Below are 21,797 nucleotides of genomic sequence, written 5' to 3' on the forward strand. Positions count from 1 at the left end.
TCATTAAATATAAAGACAAGTACAAGAAAAAGAATGGGCAGCTGACAACCTAAGTACAAGCTCAACAACAAAATGGAAAATACAGTAGAAATGCCCAAAAGTGACCAGCTGAACAAAAAAATAAAAAACACCTAGACCGGAATGGAAACTAGCATTTGGTATGCCTCCATCGTAAGGTTGTTGCCACCACTACCAAGAGAACGAACCAACAGAACAACTGAATCATCTTCTGTTTCACATCCAAAACAGAGAAAGAAAAAGTCTTCTACTTTAGCCAATGAACATAAAATTTAATTTTTTTATTGCAAAATATAAAAAAATTGCCCCCTGTTGTTATTATTTTAAGGGAGGCGTACTCAATTTTTTCTTTCTTTATAACTTCATATATTGTAGGAAAAAAGAAACAGAAAGTCAACGAGTGATTGCGCTGGCAATTCCTCCTTGTATTTTGTCAGGTTTATGAGTATTCCTTGGCTGTAACGGAAGAACACTCTACGCATTGTGGACCGCAATTTATTTGATTAAATTAATATTCTTGCTTCAATTGTACGTGAAAGGTTCTGGGTATCATTCTAATGAAAAACAAATTTAAATCAAATTATTATGGCTAACTTCTTATGAGACATAACTCATTCTCTAACCTTTTAATATAGATAATATCATATGAATATGATATTATTATATTCTTTACTTGTAAAGAAATCTTATCTTCAACTATCATGAGTTTAATATAAATTTACTATAATTCACATATTGCATGACTCGAGCTAAATCTCTTACCTCTTATTGTAAATATATCATTTGTCAAAAACAATCTTCTTAATATATCATTTGCAAATAACACTTTACAACAACAGCGAAAAATAAATAATGTCTATATACTCTGGTGTGGGTGTGATCTCACCGATTCTCCTCTCCTAACAACTAACTATTTAATCCACCAATGTTATCGCTTTATTAAAAAACTTAATATTGAAATCATACCAATCTTCCAAAAATTGCATTGTGTTAATAAATACAAGAAATTTGTAGCTGAAGAATGTATAATAGCATATCTATCTACTTAGGTCTTGCGTTTAATTCCTTCTTCTAGTATTGCAATTTGCTTGCATAAAAATACCAAAATCCCAACAAAAAAAACATAAAGAAGGATAGACTACATCTTCATCCCCCAGCTGAAATGCACATGCCTTTCCGAGACGAAAGATATGGAAAAGACTTTCCGTCGATTGAGGCTGAAGCACACCCTAAGACCTTCCCCAATCACCATCCGAAAAAACTCTTCGGGAGACAGTTTGATGGCAAGCCCCGAAACCAGTCTACCTACCTGCTTGAAGATCCCGCAAGAACATAGTGAATAAAATAGATTTCATTTTTTGCGAATAACGTATCTTTAATGTATCGAAATTTTTCATATTCTTAATCTTTATTGAAACAGCATCCCTTCAGAAAATAATTTGAATCGAAGATCGTTAGTTGGTATTCGCACTACTATTTATTAGTTTCATATAATTATATTTAGATTATAAAATGACAATGTGATGGTAATGAATATGTTACTTGATACTCACACCGTTAATCAAATATCGTTCTTGTCTTTGGAGCATTCATCATGAACATATTCCTTGATACTCTTACCGTGAATTTATTCCGTATATTTAGATAACTAAACGATCTCATATTCATTTTATTATAAAATTGGCAAGTTGATGAGAGTTGAGTACGATGAATAGTGTTGAAAATATTATTAATATGCATGATTGTTTTGCAACGAAAAAAGAAGAATATTATTATTAGGACCTCCAAGCCCAACGACAATGTGGTGGCGGTGAGATGACATAAACAAAACAAGAGAAGTAGAGAAGTGCGGGAAATTAACTGTCTCTATGATTGTATACTCTTTTCCTACGTATTGACAGCGAGATTAACCTCCATTCTTCCCTTCTGACCCGAATTCTGTCTGCCCTCGTCAACTTTTTCTTTTATTTTTTTTATTTTTTGAACTTGAAACATAATAAATTGAAGAAAAATACCGCTATAACATGGCCTTTTCAAACCCTTTTATGAATCTTATATATTTAGACATCCCAAACCACTTCTGTCATCTCAAATTAGTTCTCTCTTCCAAAATACTGCCACTACTAACTCTGCTTTGCTAGCTTTTTCTAATTTCCCCATTTTGTCCACCCTCCTTACATTTCTCTCCACACCGCATTGATTGAATCTGGTAAAAAATCCCAGACCATGTAACTTTAGGTGGTTACCTTGATTGCTAGTTCTTCAAATTATGGCAATCTCTTGCACCCTGCTTGCTGCAAACTGTTAGCAATTTTTCAGTGACGGAGGCTATCTATATTTTTCTCAAAGAATTAAGTGGAACCAATCAGGCATCAGAGACAGAAGCATGGAAGAGACATTTGTGCCCTTGCAGGGAATCAAGAACGATCTCAGAGGAAGATTGAAGTGCTACAAGGAAGACTGGACTGGGGGCTTTAAAGCTGGATTCAGGTATATACTATATTTAAAACTTCTCTCCACTTATATGATACTCGGTGTACCTTGCCGCGTTCTCGCTACATAAAAAATTTCTCCGTCAACTCATGCAATATCGTACTTTTTTTCCCTTAATGTTGAATCAAATGCAAACTCATGTTGATATTGGGTTTTTCAGGATTTTGGCTCCTACCACCTACATATTTTTTGCTTCTGCAATCCCAGTCATTTCATTTGGTGAACAACTGGAGCGAAGCACTGGTATTTTTTGCAACTCATCAACTGCTCCAACTCCAAGTCTTGAATTTATTTATTTATTTTACTTCTTTCAATATTTAGGGTAATAATTTGATTAAATCACAATGAATTCGTCATAGTTAAATATTCTTATCATGCGTCGAATTTAAAACCTTTTGCTATAAGTGCAATATTAGATTTCTTCACAACATTAATGACTCCTTTTTAACCTGAAAGGCACAATGATACAATATTTATTGTTGTTCTCTAAAGGTTTCACTTTTCAAGATAGTTTACTTGAATCTTCAGCTAGCCTGTTCGATCACCATATTTTACTTGGATCATCAAATTTGGTTTTTCGGTTAGAAAACATTGTTGCTATCCTTGTATTGTTAATCCTGATTTAGACACTTTAACATCTCTTTGAAGATGCTCTAATTAAATTACTGTTTGCAGATGGAGTTTTGACAGCAGTGCAAACCTTAGTATCGACGGCAGTTTGTGGGATCATACACTCCATCGTCGGAGGTCAACCCTTGCTGATATTGGGTGTGGCCGAGCCTACTGTAATCATGTACACTTTCATGTTCAATTTTGCCAAAGAACGTGCAGACTTGGGTCCAAAGCTCTTTCTAGCATGGTCCGCATGGTAAGCCTTCATTCCTAATTGTTTTAAAGCTCTCGAGTTTGAATTCTCTTCTCATATGTGCTTTTGTTCGAGTTCCATGAATTTGCCTAATTAGTATTTCTTTGAAGCTGTTTGACTAACCCCAATTTGTGGGGAATATTGAAATTTTGTAGGGTATGTGTATGGACAGCTGGGTTACTGTTCTTATTTGCTATATTAGGTGCTTGTTCCATAATAAATAGGTTTACAAGAGTGGCTGGGGAGTTGTTTGGTCTGCTAATCGCTATGCTCTTCATGCAGCAAGCCATTAAAGTATGGTTTCCTCTTACCCACTTATCAATATTATTATTATTATTGTAAATATTATTATTATTTATTCTATACTCAATAATGTTTTGATCACATGATGAACCTTAGAATATTACAAATGTCAGTCCACAGTTTGGTTGACAAAAGAAATGGAGCATTTTTGGTAACTTGGTGCATGTTCACGTATATTTAATTATTTGTCATGTGTCTTTTAATTTAATTATAGTTAATTTTTATATTAAATATTTTTTTTTTTTTGAAATAACCAAGGTTAGGTAAAATAACACGTGTTAAATGGTTAGATGTATGATGAGCATACATCAAATTTTGGATGGTAAGCAAAATTACTCCCAAAAAAGAAATAGTAAATAAACAAATGCAGATCATTTTTTTGGTTCTACTTCTCCCCCATTTCAGCATGCATCCTTAACTCTTTCCACCGCCACTTCTTATTTTAATTTATGTATTTTGAGTCTAGTATTAAAAAAATTGTAAGGTTTATTTGATGTTTATTTTATTTTATTATATTTACTTTTATTTTCTCTCACTAGATATAGAGAGAAAATAGATGGAAGGATAGACGAATCAAGAATGTAGAGGGGAGTGGTGGAAGAGAGGAGGAGAAATTCACATGAAATTATACAAAATGAACCCTAGAAATGATAATAAGAAAACATACTTGCACAGGAATTGTCTGGGGTTTGGGCATTCTTCTTCAACCCACTACGTTCCAAATTCTAACTCTTTCATCTTTCTTTAGTTTAGATCATAATAGAATATTGTTTGTCATCAAGAAAATAACACCTGCTTAAAGTTCTTTCTATTTTTGGATTTTTGTTTTCATGTTGGGTTCCATTTTATATACACTTCTTTCACATTCTTCCCACCACCCTTCTTCAATCCTTATTCATCCCCTCACTTCTTCCTTGTATTCTCTCTTTATTTCAAACCACAAACTCAAAACTAAAAACTACAAAGTGGTTATCAAATAGTGTACCGGCAACTACTATTATTCACACTCCAAAATAGCCATATGTCCATTCTCACAAATGTTAAAAATAAAATAAAAAATTGAAGGAGTGCGGAATGATTAGTTAGAGCTAAAAACACTAATGTCCTTGAAAAACATGAAAAATGAAAACTTGAACTGGGTAATTTTTGGTGGTTTGATTTTGTAGGGACTTGTGGATGAGTTTCGCTTACCAAAAAGAGAAGATACTAGTCTACTACAATTTATACCTTCATGGAGGTTTGCAAATGGAATGTTTGCTTTGGTGTTGTCATTTGGCCTTCTTCTCACTGCATTAAAAAGCAGGAAAGCAAGGTCATGGCGCTATGGCACTGGTAAGACTAACCTGATGTGCCACTAATTTCCGCTCCCTTGTGGATTATGAAAGTAGCATATATATATAGAATGTAGTTTGATTTTATGTAATGCGGTGCTTTTCGGCGTTGCAGGTTGGCTAAGAAGCTTTGTAGCAGACTATGGTGTGCCACTTATGGTTCTGGTGTGGACTGGTGTGTCTTACATTCCAACTAGTAGTGTTCCACATGGCATCCCAAGGCGCCTTTTTAGCCCAAATCCATGGTCGCCTGGCGCATATGACAATTGGACTGTCATTAAGGCATGTCTACCTAATTAAATTCTGTAATTAGTGTCGGTAGATTAAGAAGATGAATTAAGCTGATGGTTTACTGGTTTATACTTGGAATCATATCGCAGGACATGCTCAATGTTCCGGTCCTCTATATCATCGGAGCTTTCATTCCAGCAACGATGATCGCAGTGCTTTACTATTTTGATCACAGTGTAGCATCCCAACTATCTCAGCAGAAAGAGTTCAATTTAAGAAAGCCATCTTCTTACCATTATGACTTGCTTCTTTTGGGGTTTCTGGTAGGCAAAGCAAATTGATCCTTCCTCGCATTCAACTTTTCCCTTTCCGCAAGCAATCCTATATAACTCTCTTGCTTTTTCATGGCAGACTTTAATGTGTGGTCTGCTTGGAATTCCTCCATCAAATGGAGTCATCCCACAGTCTCCAATGCATACAAAGAGTTTAGCTACTCTTAAACACCAGGTAATCACACAAAATCTTTTCTTTATCTAACTTTTTTTTTCTTTAATTGTACCCTTTTGATCATAATGATGTTTACTTGTGCAGTTGCTTCGTAATCGACTTGTAGCAACAGCACGCACAAGTATGAGAAATAATTCTAGCTTGGGACAACTGTATGGAAATATGCAAGATGCCTATCGACAAATGCAGACGCCTTTGGTTTACCAGGAGGCCTCATCTCGAGTATGACAAGACTATATATTTTGATTTTCAAGTTTTTTGATATATTAAACCTGTGGCTTTGATTTGCAATGGCAAGAAGGCCGTAGTTTAGAACATTTGATGACGCTAATTACCAGGTGATCATCATGCTTTAATTGACACACTTTTGTATTGCAGGGACTGAATGAATTAAAAGAATCAACCATCCAGGCAGCTTCAAGTATGGGAAATTATATTGATGCACCAGTTGATGAGACAATATTTGATATTGAGAAAGAGATTGATGATTTATTGCCGGTTGAGGTGAAGGAGCAGCGTCTCAGTAACCTGCTTCAAGCGATATTGGTGGGGGGATGTGTTGCAGCCATGCCTATCCTCAAAAGGATCCCAACTTCAGTCCTTTGGGGATACTTTGCCTTCATGGCCATTGAAAGCTTACCCGGTAACCAATTTTGGGAAAGGATCTGTTTGCTCTTTACAGCTCCAAGTAGAAGATTCAAGTAAACCTTCAAATCAAATCTTCTTTCACTTGTTTCATACCTGTTTAAGCTTACTTCCTCCTCATATATGGCATTTCATTATCCTGCAGAGTCCTCGAGGATAATCACGCCACTTTTGTAGAAACCGTGCCTTTCAAGTCAATCGCGATGTTCACAGTTTTCCAAACTCTGTACTTGCTTGTATGTTTTGGGCTTACTTGGGTTCCAATTGCTGGGGTTATGTTTCCAATGATGATCATGCTCTTGGTTCCTGTGAGGCAATACATACTCCCCAAGTTTTTCAAAGGAGCACACCTTCAGGACTTGGATGCAGCAGAGTACGAAGAGGCTCCGGCTTTAACATATAGCCTAGCAACGGTAAAACTCACTTTCCTTTTTTTTTTTCTTTATATAAATGTATGACGACATAACATGACAGGCACCATCTTATTTATAGTTCATGAGTTTTAATACATTAGTCAAATGCGAACCAATATTAATGTTGTGTTTAATGTACTTGGAATGAAACAGGAGACAGAGCTGGGAGCTGGAGCTTCCTGCGCAGGGGATGCAGAAATATTAGACGAAGTTATGACCAGAAGCCGGGGTGAGTTTAAGCATGTCAGCAGTCCAAAGATCACAAGCTCTACTTCAACACCGGCAAATGCCCCTGAAATCCTTGCGAGTCCACACCCGACCTTCAGTCCTCGCGTAAGTGGGCTAAGAGGAGAGCGAAGTCCTCATTCTGGCGGAAGAGGGTCACACAGTCCAAGGACCCCTGGCTCTTCTTCTACTCTTGGGAAGAGTCCTAGTAACAGCTAACAACACAATATCATAATAGCTGTGTGTTTTTTCCTTCTGTTAAGAATATATAGACGGGTTTCATCATTCTTCTTTCCACTATTTCACTTTGTTTTGTTTTGCTTTGCTTATTTGTAAAGAAACATTTTCCTTCTTTTGTCTTCCAAAAGTTTACCTTTGTAATCATAACACATTAGCATTGTGCTTATTTCTAGTAAACATTATTTATATAGTGAAGGTATTCTATCTGATGGCAATCGACTCAAACACCAAATCCTAAACACCCTTATTTATTCTAATCGGTTCTCTTTTTTGATAGACAAAACTCTCAAACTCTCCATCTTAGAATCTTGACTTCAAATTGATAAGGTAAACAAGGAGAAACTTTTACTTTCTTTTAATAGTTTTTTCTTTTTGAGTTATTGGGACTTTTTTCTATGGTATAGAAATAAACCAACATTATTATTGTGTTTGTTACTTGGCTTTACGTAGGTATATTTGAGAATTGTGATTAATTTTAGGAAAAATAGCATCCGCCCTTATGATACATTCCGATTGGAGTCGAGGCATGTTGATCGTCATCGGAAGGTGACATAACCAAAAGTGGAAGTGATGTAAAAATGTGAATAAATTAAAACCGAAGCTAGAACTTATTTAAACTAATAAAGTGAGTGCGCAGTAGTGGGTAGAACCCATAAACTACAATTGTTCAGAGTATAGATAACATAAGCAGTGCAGACAAAACTAATTAAGTACTTAGTAGACAACCGGGAAAAGTCCCCTACATTTAAACAGGAATATGTTAGAATCGCTACTAATACTGGCACGCCACAGGGTAGGTTAGCTATCTAGGACCTGGAGGGACGAAAAACAGAAGGGTGAGTGGGCACAAAAATAAAGGTTTATAAAACACAGTTATTTTCTTAACATACTAGCTCCTCGCTGTAAAACATGTATAGTTTCCAGAAAATCATATTACGTATAGGTATGAAATCAAATGTAAATCAACAATAAATCAAGTAGTATGCTACACCACAATGTCTCAACAGTAATATAAATAAAATCAGGTGTTCAATTAATCTATACTAGTAAACAAGTCGAAGTTGCCTAATGCGACCTGTACGACAGGACTGGGTGTAATAATCTACGCTCTAGTGCTACAATCACGTGAAGATTGGTGATAATCGCGATCACCTACGAGTCGGAGTCGCATAATGCGACCTGTACGACAGGACTGACAACTACTTAGATCCAAGGCAAGCGTGCAATGCAGAGGTGAACATACACACGAAGGACTTGCCCTAACCCGGGGCGAGCACTAACACAGGGGTGCAGCAATGATGAGCAAACTACATGAATGCATGCATGCCATAATGATGCAATAATTCTAGTCAACATAATAACCTTACCTGAACTTACCTGCGCATCTCGTATGATTATTTTAGCATTTCACAATAGTACAAAATTGATGAGCAGGTAAAATGTATATGAATATGCCTGGACAATATATAAATCTCAACCACATAACAACATTTTAAAATTAAATAAATCATGGCATAATATGCATAAATCAATTTAAAGCATTTGTAGAAACCATAAAGTTTATATATATATATATGTGTGTGTGTGTGTGTGTGTGTGTGTGTGTACATATAGTATATATACACGAAAACAAAATGCTTAGTCACTAATACGTCGATGGATCGTAGCTCCCTAGCCTCACTTGTCCTCGAACGTCCTAGGGGTAAGTCTCCTCTATATACGAAACAACTAATAATAATTAATTAAATAACACATATACGAAAAAGTTAGGAAAAACTCTCCATAGCTTGCTCAAACGGAAGGTTTAAATATACGAAAATATTCTACTCGAAGTCACGGACCTGCACATACCAACCACTCGTCGGCTAGAGGCCAGACGCTCCTTCAAACACCGCCCAACCCACGGCCACACGCATCTGGCAGAGACTGACAGAAGACAGGAATATTCCGTCAAAGTTGACAGAATATTCAGTTAAATATATTAATGGAACCTAATGCCGTTAGAATAGTCTGTCAACTTTGACAGAATATTCTTCGTTCTTTCCTGTGATCCTCTCCGTCTGCCGCTATCTGGTTTCGCTGGTTTCTGAAAAATTTTAAAACTTGCATAACTTCTTCATTTCTCAACCATTTTTGACCAACTATATATGGAAATGAAGCTCTTGAGGAGTTCTCACCTTTCAAAAGCCAAAAATGGACGGAAAATGGCCTAAAAAAGCCTCGCAAGTCTCAGCTTAAAACTCGACTCCTTGAAACCGTGCTTCTCGACATTGTCTCCACTCCAAACTTAGCCTAGAGGACTCCAGGGAGTTGTGTGGATGCTTCCACAACCTTCAAAACGTCATAACTCGGTCGGGATCATGTCGGAGCTTCCGAGTTGACGAGTCAAAACTCAACCACTTCAAGATCGGTTGGTATGGTTGGGTTCGTGAGGATGAAAAGATCACAATGGTGGTATATTTAATTTTGATCTGTGAGTGTTTAATGAAGGTCCTTGTAGTTGCAGAGAAGAGGGACGTACAAGTGAGAAAGAGGAAAAAGATGAGAAAGAAAGAATGATAGCTTTTCTGATTGGTGGAAAAGTGAGGGAAGTTGTCTGGTTGGGTGAGAGAATTGAGGACTGAAATTGATTGGTGGTGAGGGATTTGAGGGCACGGGTCCAATTTTAAAGAAGAAAACAGATAAGGTTTGTACAATCATAATTAGACGAAATCTAACGGATCCTATCTGAAATAGTAGTTTCCAGTACTAAATAATTATCGCACGTGTGTACAACTTTACTCGTTGCTAACGTACTTTAACGTAATGTAACTTTTTCATTACAAATCCGATTCGGGTCTTATTCACGCTCACGCGATCATAACAACAAGTACAATTTAATTATGATAACGAGGACAATAATTTAAAGTTGTACAATCACGTCCACGTCACTTTACACACTCGGGGAGAAATTACATGGAAAATTAGGGACGGGACGTTACACCCTAGTTGCTAATGTTTATTGATTGAGACCTTATAAGTTTTCAGATTTTAATCGAAGTCCCTAAACATTAATGTAAATATTAATAAATTTACATGTCAGTTATATAATTTTAAAATGAAAATTAGTAATTGATTTAGATTTTTAATACTCAACCCTTCTTAAACTCCTCATTAATTTTCAATTAAAAATTGCCAAAATAAAAGATAAATAAAATTAGAAATAAGTTTGTACCCATTAATTTTTTTGTAAAAAGATTTTCAATTTTTTAATCTTAAATGTACCCATTCATATCATTTTTCAATTTTTTTTTAATTTTAAATGTACCCATTTTTAATATTAAATGTACTCATTTTTTTTATATAAAATTAAGTCAATTGTTTTCTAATCTATTTTTCTAAATTATATGAGTACATTCTATTTCATTGATTTGAGAATGTATTCATGTCAAGTTTAATCGAAGAAATTTAATAATGTTATTAAGCCTGATATTTGTAATTTTTTTTTTTTTTTTTGTAGTTTGAAAAATGTACCTATGTTTTGGTACAATAACTTCTTGGTTAATTTTGATGAATGTACCCATGTTTATATATGTACAATATACTGAAGAGTAAAATTTATCCTCTAATTTAATCTCACAAATTATAGGTTTTATTTAAAATCTCATCAATACAAATAACTACAAATTTCAATTTTTAATTTAAAAATATAAAACCTACATAAAAAATATTATTACATTAATGTCAGAGATTTCGATTAAAAAAATAAAAACCAACAAAGTTTCAATCAAAGAACATTAATAGTTAAGGACCGTATTCAACGTCTCCCTATTTTAATAAGGTACCTGTAAAATCTACTTTTCTTATTATTCATCATGAAAAATTCTAATTAAAAATAATATAATATACGAAAATAAGAAGTTTATAGTGATATATTATTGTTTTAAGGCTTATAATAGATTCGATAAAAATTCGATGCTTATCAAATATGGATTTACAAGTTAGATCTGATGATCTGAATAGCATATATGATTATAAATAAATCCTTATATATATCAAGACTGACCCGGTTTGAACCCGATTTGTCTAAAAAACACATGTCCCTGATTTAATTTCATAAATCAGCGGCAAACAACCACTTTTCCTCATACTTCCATCTCTCCTCCCAGTGTCCCGTACAATCCTTTCCCGTCCTCCACCGTGAACCTCTCCATTGTCAACAACATTTGAGCACATCAGTTCAATACTACTAGAGTCAAAATTGAGAAAAGAAAAAATACTACTAGAGTTGATGAGTCCATATTTTACCATATATTTTACCCTAATCTTAGTATTAATTTAGGGAATTGTTATTAGCATTCTAAAAATCTTATTCTACATTCCAAATTTTCTATATTAGGAAAGAAAAATACACTTGTGAGGAGTATAGAATGAGATTTTTGAAGTGCAAATAACACTTCCCTTAATTTATTGGTTATTTTGGTAAAATTTTGATACTTTGTTATATATTTTCAATGTAGGACATTCGACTTCCTCTGAAGCAAAAAGTATTCAAACATATGAATTTTGAAGTGATTCCAATTGGAGGATCTTTGTGTGCCTTTCAAGATGATTGTGTCAAAATTTCATATATTTCTACCAAGCCATTTGACCATGGTGATGAAATTAAGGTCCAGCACGCAACTTTCCAGATTGATGTTTTTGGACCGTTTGGGTATTTTAAAGGTCAAGATAAAATATTTTGAGGAAGATTCCTCCTGAGGATTTGTAGGGGACATCTTCAGTTTTCAAAAGTGACCTTTTGGGATCAAATCGGAGTTGATTTGGTCGGTAAAAGACTAATTTTCTGAGAACTCCGAATTTTTGTTTAAATAGAAAACATTTTATTTTCTGTTTTATCATTTTATTATGTTTCTAGTTTTATTCTAAGACCTTTTCAAAGTGGGGTTTTATTTTCTAGTAGTATAAATAAGACTTTTTTGCCATTAGAAGGGGGAACATACATGGAGAATTTAGCTAGGCTTTGATGCTTTGTATTTTCAAGGTGTTTTCTATCATTTTTCTATTTCAATAAAATTCCTTGTGTTTTATGATTGTTAGTAGCCAATTTTCATTTGCTAAGACGATGCCTTGAGCCTTAGCATGAATATGTATTTTATTCAAAATATAATTGCATCCAAGCAGCACAGAGAATAAGACATGATGAATTTATAGAGATCTCAGCTCTGCATGCATGACGAACAAGCCAATTCAACATACTGAGGCACTGAGACCATATACAAATTTTTATTCACAGATTCTTATCAAACATAGTTGCAAGGATATAGAAGCATACATTTTCAATGCGGATCTGTGAGTCTCGATTTTTCCATGGTCTGTATTCTTCCGCATTTTAAATCTGTGCTCGGTGGTTGCATCTCCTTCTCTCTATTGTCAACATAGTTTCAGATCGAACTCTACAACACAGGAAACACACATGCATTGGGCAATTTTCATTCATTTTTCCCTAATCTAAGCATTTGAGACAAAAATCGAAGGGAGATGGGGATAAAAACTACCTGTGAGTGTGTCAGACTAGAGCAGGATGCGATCTGCGGTTTCATCTGAGCAGGCTGTTGGTTTTGCTGCTCGAGGTGACTGGATTTCTGAGAGATGGAGACAGCAAGAAGATGAAGGAGGACATCGCAGCGGAGTGGTGCATGAGCTTGGATGCTTTTGGTTTGGTTGGGTTCTGAAATCTGGAGGCTAGAGGTTTGAGAGCCCACGCGGCATCTGGGCTCGAGGTGGACAGTTTGTAGCTGTGGATCGAAATAAGAAATGCGAGTTGATCACTCAGCTCAAATAGGCGAATGCTAAGGTACTTGACACGTGAAGGTTGCACGTGAGGCTTTGTGTGTGCGTGCAAGGAAAGCCTCTTCGATGCTTCCAGGTCTCGAGTTCGACCCTGGGTCAGCTAGTTCTTTTTCTTGTTTTTCTATTTTATTTGTTTTATTATATTTTCTGCTGTTTCTTTGCCTATTTTATGTTTTAGTTCATTTTAGTTTTCTTTTATTTGTCTAGATTCATTTATTTTTGTGTCTTAGGAATTTCTAGTCGTAAGTAGTCATTTTTATTTTATTTTTATTTATTTCCACACATTGAGGACAATGTGTGATTTAAGTTTGGAGGTGGGAAATAGAATTTTTAGATTTTTATTTTTGAGTCATGTTAAAAAATTTCAAATTTTAAGTTAATATCCATAGATTATTTTAAAAGTCAGAACAAATGGACATAGTGAAGGTTAATCCCATAATAGAGTCTTTTCTATTTATCGTTGGTTAGACATTAATTAATGAGTTATACTTTGAAAATTTGCACAATCACACCAACATAGTTTTGTGGGGAGTGAGATTGAAACACTTGCTTTTAGTTTAAGTGTATTTTAATTTTTGTTCTTAGTAAAGTAAAGTTTAGTATGTATTACAAATAAAGTAATAATTCTTCCACCCGAGACTTTGCTTAGTAATCGGGCCAGTCATGCCTGATCAACAGTAATTCTCGCGTCAAACAGCAGAGTCTTAGCATGGGGCAAGATGGTTAGTTGGTTTCATAGCCTTTTCAGCTTGAGTTAATAAGTCCTTAGGGGCGTTCTACACCTAGTGCCCTAAAGCCTTTGTGGTTTGAGAGTCATTGACCTAAAGCTCGTTACATGGGTTGGATCAAAAGCTTAAGGGAATTGACATTGCACGATCACTATTGTTACTGAAAGGAAGAAATGTGTGAAAAATAAAAGAAAAAAATTGAAAAAAAAAATAAGAAAAAGAGAAAAAGAGAAAAAAAAATGTAAAGTTAGTATGTGTGGAATAAAAAGGACAAGAAATAATCAAGTCTCTTTAACTATGTTCGTTCACTTTGCATGAATTCTTTTCTAATTGATTCTAAATGGCTTGGACTCTATAGTGGGATTCGTTCGAACTTTTGGAAAGATGTTCTGATTTTTAACGTTTACTATGGATTGCAACTTGAAGATGAAAATTTTGTCTTAGTTGAATTTTAATAAAGTTTCTAGTTTGTTAGTTCTTACATTCTACTTCATATGGAGCAAAAAGTATTCAAACAGATGAATTTTGGAGTGATTCCAATTGAAGGATGTTCGTGTGCCTTTCAAAATGATTGTATCAAAATTCCAGATTTTTCTACCAAACCATTTGACCGTGGCGATGAAATTAAGGCCCAATGTGCAGCTTTCTCAAATTGATGTTTTTGGACGCTTTGGGTATTTTGGAGGTCAAGATGGCATATTTTGAAGAAGATTCCTTCTAAGGATTTGTAGGGGACGTCTTCAGTTTTCAAAAGAGACCTTTTGGGACCAAATCGGAGTTGATTTGGTCGGTCAAAAGACTAGTTTTCTGAGAACTCCGAATTTTAGTTTAAATAGGAAACCTTTTATTTTTTGTTTTATCATTTTATTATGTTTCCTAGTTTTATTCTAAGACCTTTTCAAGGTAGGGTTTTATTTTCTAGTAGTATAAATAAGACTTTTTAGCCATTAGAAGGGGAGAACGTACGTGGAGAATTTAGCTAGGCTTTGATGCTTTGTATTTTCAAGGTGTTTTCTATCCTTTTTCTATTTCAATAAAATTCCTTGTGTTTTATGATTGCTAGTAGCTAATTTTCGTTTGCTAGGGCGATGCCTTGAGCCTTCGCATGAATATGTAGTTTTTATTTAATTGCTTATGATATTATGGATGCATACTTTGAATTATTAATCACTGTGCTTTAAACTGTCTCTGTATCTTAATGCTTAGCTACCATTAGGATGTTTAGATAAGTAATCGGATGCAATTCGGTCGGAATACCACCGAGGAATTGAGTATTGCTTCTTGTGATTAATAGTTGTAATTTCACCTAGGATGAATACCACATCTTAGGGTTTGCATGGTTCTTCAAAGGGCTTTCACAAAACGTAATGAGTCATGCATGTTTATATTTGATTTGCATTACATGTTTGATATACATTCTAGTTTGAATACCACGAGTAGAATATGCATTAGGAAAACCTAACCTTCAAAGTTGCATATGCAATTCATAAGAAATTGATAAATCTACATAGGATTGTTACGGGGACGGCGGAACCCTAGGCTTTTACAATTTGGTTTTCAAAATGCTTTCTTTTGTTTTCTTTACTTTACTAATCTCTTTAATCATTTTAATTAAATTCGCTTTTATTATTTTTAAATTCAAAATCAACCTTTTCCAATCTTTGTTTTCAAATAGTTAATTAAGAATTAGTTTAAATACAAACTATTCATTCAATCCCAGTACAAAAAAGGACCTTGCTTGAGCCGTTTATACTATAACTACCTTGTTCTCTTGCAAGTATTTTTGAGTGTCTTTATCCCTACTTTTGCAGGTGGTAAAAATCCTATCAATAGTCAATTTGATAGAAGAAATCTTGTCTAGATTTTGATTACTCATTTTAGTTTGATCTTTGATGATGAAGATCGAGGAACAAAAGTAGCCTGTTTGTCATTTTTGATAACTATATATATATAAGCTATGATTTTTTTTTTTAAATTATTACTATTAAGAGATGGAGAAGGGGGAGGTTTCGAAACTATAACAATAATTAAGGAGATGGAAGGTTTTGAACATGAGAAGCATGGATAGGATCTCAACCCCCTATTTACTAGGACATTTGACCACATACAAATATATCGATATGTTATCTGTTGCAACTCGTGTTTAAATAAATAGCTTAATTTGTTACCATGATTATTCTTAGTTTGTCTTCTTCAACTCGTAACCTATAAGGCTACGACTTATAAGTAATTACACACACCAAATGATACATAGATTATTATTAGTTTGTCTTCTTCAATTCGTAACCTATAAGGCTACGACTAATAAGTAATTACACACACCAAACGATACATAGTTAGAGAGAAAGCCTAAGATCTAAATCACCTTTTTTACAATGTTCTCTCTTACTACCCCCGGAGATGACATGAGGGATTTTGGACTGAGTCGCCACTTCTGTTAAATCTTCAGGCTGAAAAGTTGGCTTCCAAACTCCAGCTGTGGTCTTCTCTTCCTCATCGCCCTCTACCACTTTCCTTTTATTCTTCTTGGTTGATACGCTCTCATGAATTTCGCTCCCTTTCGACACATTCGAACCATTCATCAACCGATCACGAGCTACCCGGATGTTGTTGATAAGAGCAAAGAACAACTCAATTTTCTCTTCTTCATCATCGTCAACGTTGCTATTGATCATCTTCCTTTTGTTGCTCTCCTTGCAGGTCTCCATGTGATGAATCATGTGAACGTGAATGTGATATTTGGTTGGAAAGAGCCACCGACTAGTTTAATTCACTAAAGTACAGAATGATGATTATATAAAAGATAATATCCTCTGAATCAATTTCTAGGTTGCTTCTGCGCTCCTTCTTGGCTTGGCAGGGACTCCGTGATACATTAAACATTAGGTCATGAGGATGACAGGGTGATATCATTAGTGCTTGTATCTTTCATGGGACCCAAATGGGTTTGTCACCCTTGCCTAGTTGCAATTATTTTGTTTCAACGTAACTTACAAATACACATGTTATAACATGTATGTACGTAGTGGCTGATCTAGAATTTTAACATGGGGTGATCCCAATCAATGTTCTAAAAATTGGCCTAGCCAGTGCCTAGGCACTAGGCCTTGAAGGCCTGTCCCAATTTTGGGCAAATCGTTTCGAAAAATTGGTCTAGAGCTAGGCGGTCCTAGGTGGCTCTTAGGGGGAGGGTTAGGCGGTTTTTTGGAATATTTTTGGAATGTGAATGGAAAATCATGATTTTTAGCTCTAAAAGGCTTCATCAATATATATGCTATTCGGACCTCATTCGAATATTTGGAGGATAATCCCTTTTATTTGTCTACCAAAATAAAAAATGAGTACAACTTCATAATGCATAATTTTTGTCGTGAATGCAAAACTATCAAAATTCTTGAGATTTACATAGATAAACACTACGTTGATCACTTGAGTGACAAGTCCTCACAACATGCACTAATAAATAAACCAAGCTCCCCAAGAAAAGCTTACACAACCCTAATTAGGGTTTTGGCATCAAAATGAAGAATGGGAGATGTTTGCAAACCTAGAGGCTAATCCCTAATGCCAAGAAAGATACAAGCCCAATAGGTAGTAGTAAGCAAGAAGGATAGCGATGAGGAGGGTAAGTTAAAAGTTTATTTTTATTTTTTTGCAGAAGTTAAAAGTTTATCATTGGTTGGAAAAGTTGAGGAATCCCACTTAATTTAATCTATTCCTTTTTATTAAAGTCTCTAAATTGTCTCTTACTTTGGTCACATGGAGTCTAGAGGATGTCCAGTCACAATGAAATGCAGTCAACATTTCTTTTTAAAAAAAATATATATATTAGCTTGGCTCAAAACGGTGCGTTTTGGCCAAATCATTTCAAGTCATTTTAAAACAAAAAAGTCATCTTCTTTCTCCTCCTGCAACAAAACGTGCAGTGCATCGGCAGCCATGGCTGCTGTTCTCCACCACCACAGCCCAGACTTGGGTGGTACTCGGAGGTTTCAATAGCCCCTTATGCGAGCTTCCGGATGGTCCTGGGACCACCCCAGTCCCTTAGTAGATCCGTCCATGTATGTACGAACATATTATACTCTTTTATTCATGGTGTAATAGTAATAATTAAGATTATAAAATACTTAGTGTAACATAAATTAATGGGAAAATTTGAAATAGGTCCAATTTTATAGACTACTTTTTGAAATAGATCCAATTTTTAGTGATTTTTTATTTTTGAAATAGATTCAATTTTTAGTTACTTTGGATCCATTTTAAAAAATCCCTAAATTAATTGATAAAAGCTTACTTGTCAATGTAACGGTCACATCGGAAACACACCGAAAACTTTATGGCGCAGTTGTATGAACCCATATCATATCATGACCTTTTCCTATGAGCTAATATTTGTATGGAACGCGTATGAAAAATGGCGTAGGAGTATGGAGCGAAGATGGATTGTGGCCAAAAAACGAATTAGTGCATCGGGTTTTGGGTTACTTGCAAAACCAAAGCGCTATATGTCATTTTGTAAATTTCGCGGAAGGTGCAGAATTGTCCGTGAGACTGTGACGCACACTTTGCTTCTTGCGATGGCTTTTCCTTCCCTACTGTCCTCTTTTTTCAGTCAAATTATGATCCGCGTACAGCTGGTGTGGATGAGTATGTTGTGGCCTTATGTGAAGTTTTTTCTACATGATTATATATCCTTGACAGAGGGTGTCACGATAATTTTATAATTACGCAGTATAAATTATTTTTAAGATTAAATAATGTAAAATGATACGTCGTCCATGTGTTGTTCTTACTGTATATCGACCAATTTTTTTTAACCATCTCATCCTCGTGGGTGTCTATATCTCATGTTAAATGTCCTCTCAATTGGCTTCTTTATACCTCTTATTAGATTATTGACTTCTCTTTGAACAACTATAATTGTGCGGCCTTCAAATTTTTTTTCTTTCAAATAAGCGGTGGGAGAGTGGACTAACAACAATATGGTTCAAATTCGTTTTTAACAATTATTAAATTTAAGGTCTTTTACTTATAAATAAAAATGAATACTACTAAATTATCATATTCAGTAGCACGCCCTTCAAAATACTTAGCGCCTCCACCAACCACTAGGCTGTAATGTTCTTGTTTCTAAACAAAATCGAGGGTCTATGCGGCTCCCTGAATAATACGTCCATAGTAGTCTATTTAAAGCGCTCATGCCTCTTTGCATCTTGACAAACCAATGCCAAACAATAGAAAATTCACCCCTGTATTTATCAAACATTAGAAAAGCTTTTAGGGTCTGACACTTATGACGACTTTTGTTTTGTGGCTATCATAAAGTGTCACGTGATCTTCTTCATTCACCTGATGCAATGTAACTGATTAATAAGATGTAATCAATTTGGATTTTAAATAATTTTAATGAATTTTGTTTATGTGATAGATTTTAAAGGATTTTAATAGATTTTAAAATCCTGAATGGATTTTGATAGATTTATGTAGATTTCTATGGATTTGTATGGATTCTTTCTTGGATTTCCTATGATTTAAAAAATAAAATAAAATAAAAATAAAAACTAGAAATTGCATGCAAGGCCGTGGGATTATTTTTAATGAAATCCCATGGCTGAGATTAACCTCTCCAACTCTTTGCAATTGAAACCCTAATTGTTATGTGTATTCTACTACACCGTCTGAAATCACAGTCCTCAGTCCAAGGACTAGTTAATTGCATATTTTCATATCGTAGTAATAGCACAAATTAATAACATGTAGAATGTATACGGGGTGGATGAATTGATCCAACCCAAGCTAAAGAATATGTGTTTCGAGAGTGACGTTGATTGGTTTTAATAATGAATGGTGACATTTCAAAAGCACCAAAGCAAAATTGAACAAGGTGTCTTCAGCAAGTAAAAGTACAACAGAGACAAGAAGTAGTTGAAGGGAAATGAAGCGTCAGCAAAGGAATTTATGTGAGATGTTTGAGCAGTCGGTGAAGAAAGAAGAAATATGTTGGTGGTGCTGGGACATCTTCTCATGCCTGCAAAGATTTCACGTTCAGCCATGGAAGTCCAAGACGGTTGAGTTCACAGCAGGTCCTCTCAAATGGAGAAGACTGTTCATCTGGCGTGAAAAGAAATCTGAGGGGTAAGGGTTGGATTCTTGATAGCATTTAGTATTTATACTACACTCCCTCAAATCTATTAAAATCCATCACTCATCAAAATCCTATCAAATCCTTGGTAATTTCACTACACCTAGACATATGCAGACTCATTTAAAATCATAATCGACTATCCTTGAATTTCAATGTATTCTTTAAAATTCTCTAAAATCCTAATTTGATTACATTCTGATTTCAAAATATTTTAAAATCCACTTTTAAAATCCTTGAATACACCCAAATTTTAAAATCCATTAAAATGTTATCAAATCCTAATTTGAGTACACCCCTAAAATAATCTATGTATATTACCATCAAGAAAACCGTCTTTTCTGCACTCCTCCGAATGCATGCATCGCATGTACAATTCCACTGCCTAAAAACACATTATACCACAAACAGATAGTAACATCATAAAAAGGGCATTTGTTTAATTTCCTTGTTATTTTTTATTTCTTTTTTATTTTTTTTCCCTGTCGATTTAGCTATCCCTACCTGAAATCATTTCGCCTGTTTTCTCAAGCAACTGAGTCGGAGGTTCTTCTGCGGCTGCCTCCCTCAAGTAACCAATTCATCCATCTTGGATTCATATTTCAGGAGAGAGTAATGATCAAAATATTAACATTCAAATTAAACATCATCAAGAACTGAGAACCCTAATTTAACACAAGAAACTTCAATTAATTAATTTCAGGTTAATTTAAGATGTACATGCAAATCACACTTATAGGGTGAGCTTCAAGTCCAGGGACTCGTTCTTTCCATCATCTTGTTTTTGTTCTGCAGTACTAGCAGTACTAGTAATAATATTATTACAAGAATAAAGAGAACCTCGAAACTCCACCTCGTTGGCAAAATCCCCCAACTCAAAACTTGGCACCCAAATTTTCCCTCCACCCTCCTCCTGCATCATCATCATCACCACCCATTTTCTTTCTTCTCTTGTTGCTGTTGACCTTGTTGTCCGACAACACTTCATGATCATCACTCTGAACTTGTGGCGGCGGCCGCCGTGTTGCGTTTCTTAATCTTAGACGATTACGAGCATCGTGGTAGTTCCGAATCAAGGAATAAAACTTCTCCATCTTCATCTCCTCGCTCTCTTCTTCTTCTTCTTTGAGTCCATCATCATCCTGATGTTTCCAGCACACCTGATCATCGTCTTCAATCTTCTTCTTATTTTCCATGGTTGGCAACTGTTGGGTTACCCTGCTGCTCTCTAATCTTGACTTCTTATAAAGAGTTATACATGCATGGTGACGTAATCATGTTGAGGTCACCAAAAACCATCATCATTATATATGCACTGTGAATCCTGTGATCAATTAAGAAGGAGCCCGGCCTACCGTCCGATTTGGTATAAGGACAGAAAGACGAAATCACCCCCACTGGCCTTGCAGAGAACTCCATATTTCATATTTGTACCCTAACTGGATGGAGATAATGGTAAAATCCAGTTGCCAAGAAAACATGACATCACCGGGAATGGAACTTGACTTTATTCTGTTCTAGTACTGCCAGTTGCTACTTTTTTTTATTAGTTGGGTGGATATTGTGTATGGCGTGACGCATGTCAGCTGACGTCCCAAACCCCGGGCTTGCGTTTCATACTGACGGATGCTTTGATATTTACAACTGGCCCCTCACTTTTGATTTTTTGACCCTAATTAATATATTTATTAAATTATGATTTTGACCGGCGCAATCAGCGTCTGGGACAGGGAAGGAAGGAATATATATATATAAACGAATAATGTTAGGAAAATTGAATATCTAAATATCATTAATAAAAAATAAATATATTAATTAATATTT

At 35.1% G+C, this 21,797-nt stretch overlaps 1 protein-coding gene across 1 annotated transcript; it reads left to right on the top strand.

Moving 5' to 3' along the window:
* Positions 1 to 1,666: 1,666 nt before the first annotated feature.
* On the top strand, positions 1,667 to 7,461 carry LOC103956856 (probable boron transporter 2). Its single transcript, XM_009368903.3, has 12 exons — positions 1,667 to 2,508; positions 2,672 to 2,754; positions 3,187 to 3,379; positions 3,532 to 3,670; positions 4,846 to 5,011; positions 5,126 to 5,292; positions 5,391 to 5,564; positions 5,653 to 5,748; positions 5,833 to 5,970; positions 6,127 to 6,449; positions 6,539 to 6,806; positions 6,960 to 7,461. The coding sequence occupies exons 1-12, from the start codon at positions 2,405 to 2,407 to the stop codon at positions 7,248 to 7,250; spliced, it is 2,142 nt and encodes a 713-aa protein (XP_009367178.2). The 5' UTR covers positions 1,667 to 2,404; the 3' UTR covers positions 7,251 to 7,461.
* Positions 7,462 to 21,797: the final 14,336 nt, after the last annotated feature.

The sequence above is a fragment of a genome, unplaced genomic scaffold (genome assembly GCF_019419815.1).
Source record: "Pyrus x bretschneideri cultivar Hongxiangsu unplaced genomic scaffold, Pyrus_bretschneideri_v1 Contig71, whole genome shotgun sequence".
NCBI lineage: Eukaryota > Viridiplantae > Streptophyta > Magnoliopsida > Rosales > Rosaceae > Pyrus > Pyrus x bretschneideri.

What these genes read in the sequence shown, in the direction of transcription:
- LOC103956856 (XM_009368903.3), top strand. Translation starts at nt 2,405, where the DNA reads ATGGAAGAGACATTTGTGCCCTTGCAGGGAATCAAGAACGATCTCAGA. An exon ending in TTTCTAGCATGGTCCGCATG is followed by an intron (nt 3,380 to 3,531) that starts GTAAGCCTTCAT and finishes GAAATTTTGTAG; the next exon opens with GGTATGTGTATGGACAGCTG. An exon ending in TAGCTACTCTTAAACACCAG is followed by an intron (nt 5,749 to 5,832) that starts GTAATCACACAA and finishes TTACTTGTGCAG; the next exon opens with TTGCTTCGTAATCGACTTGT.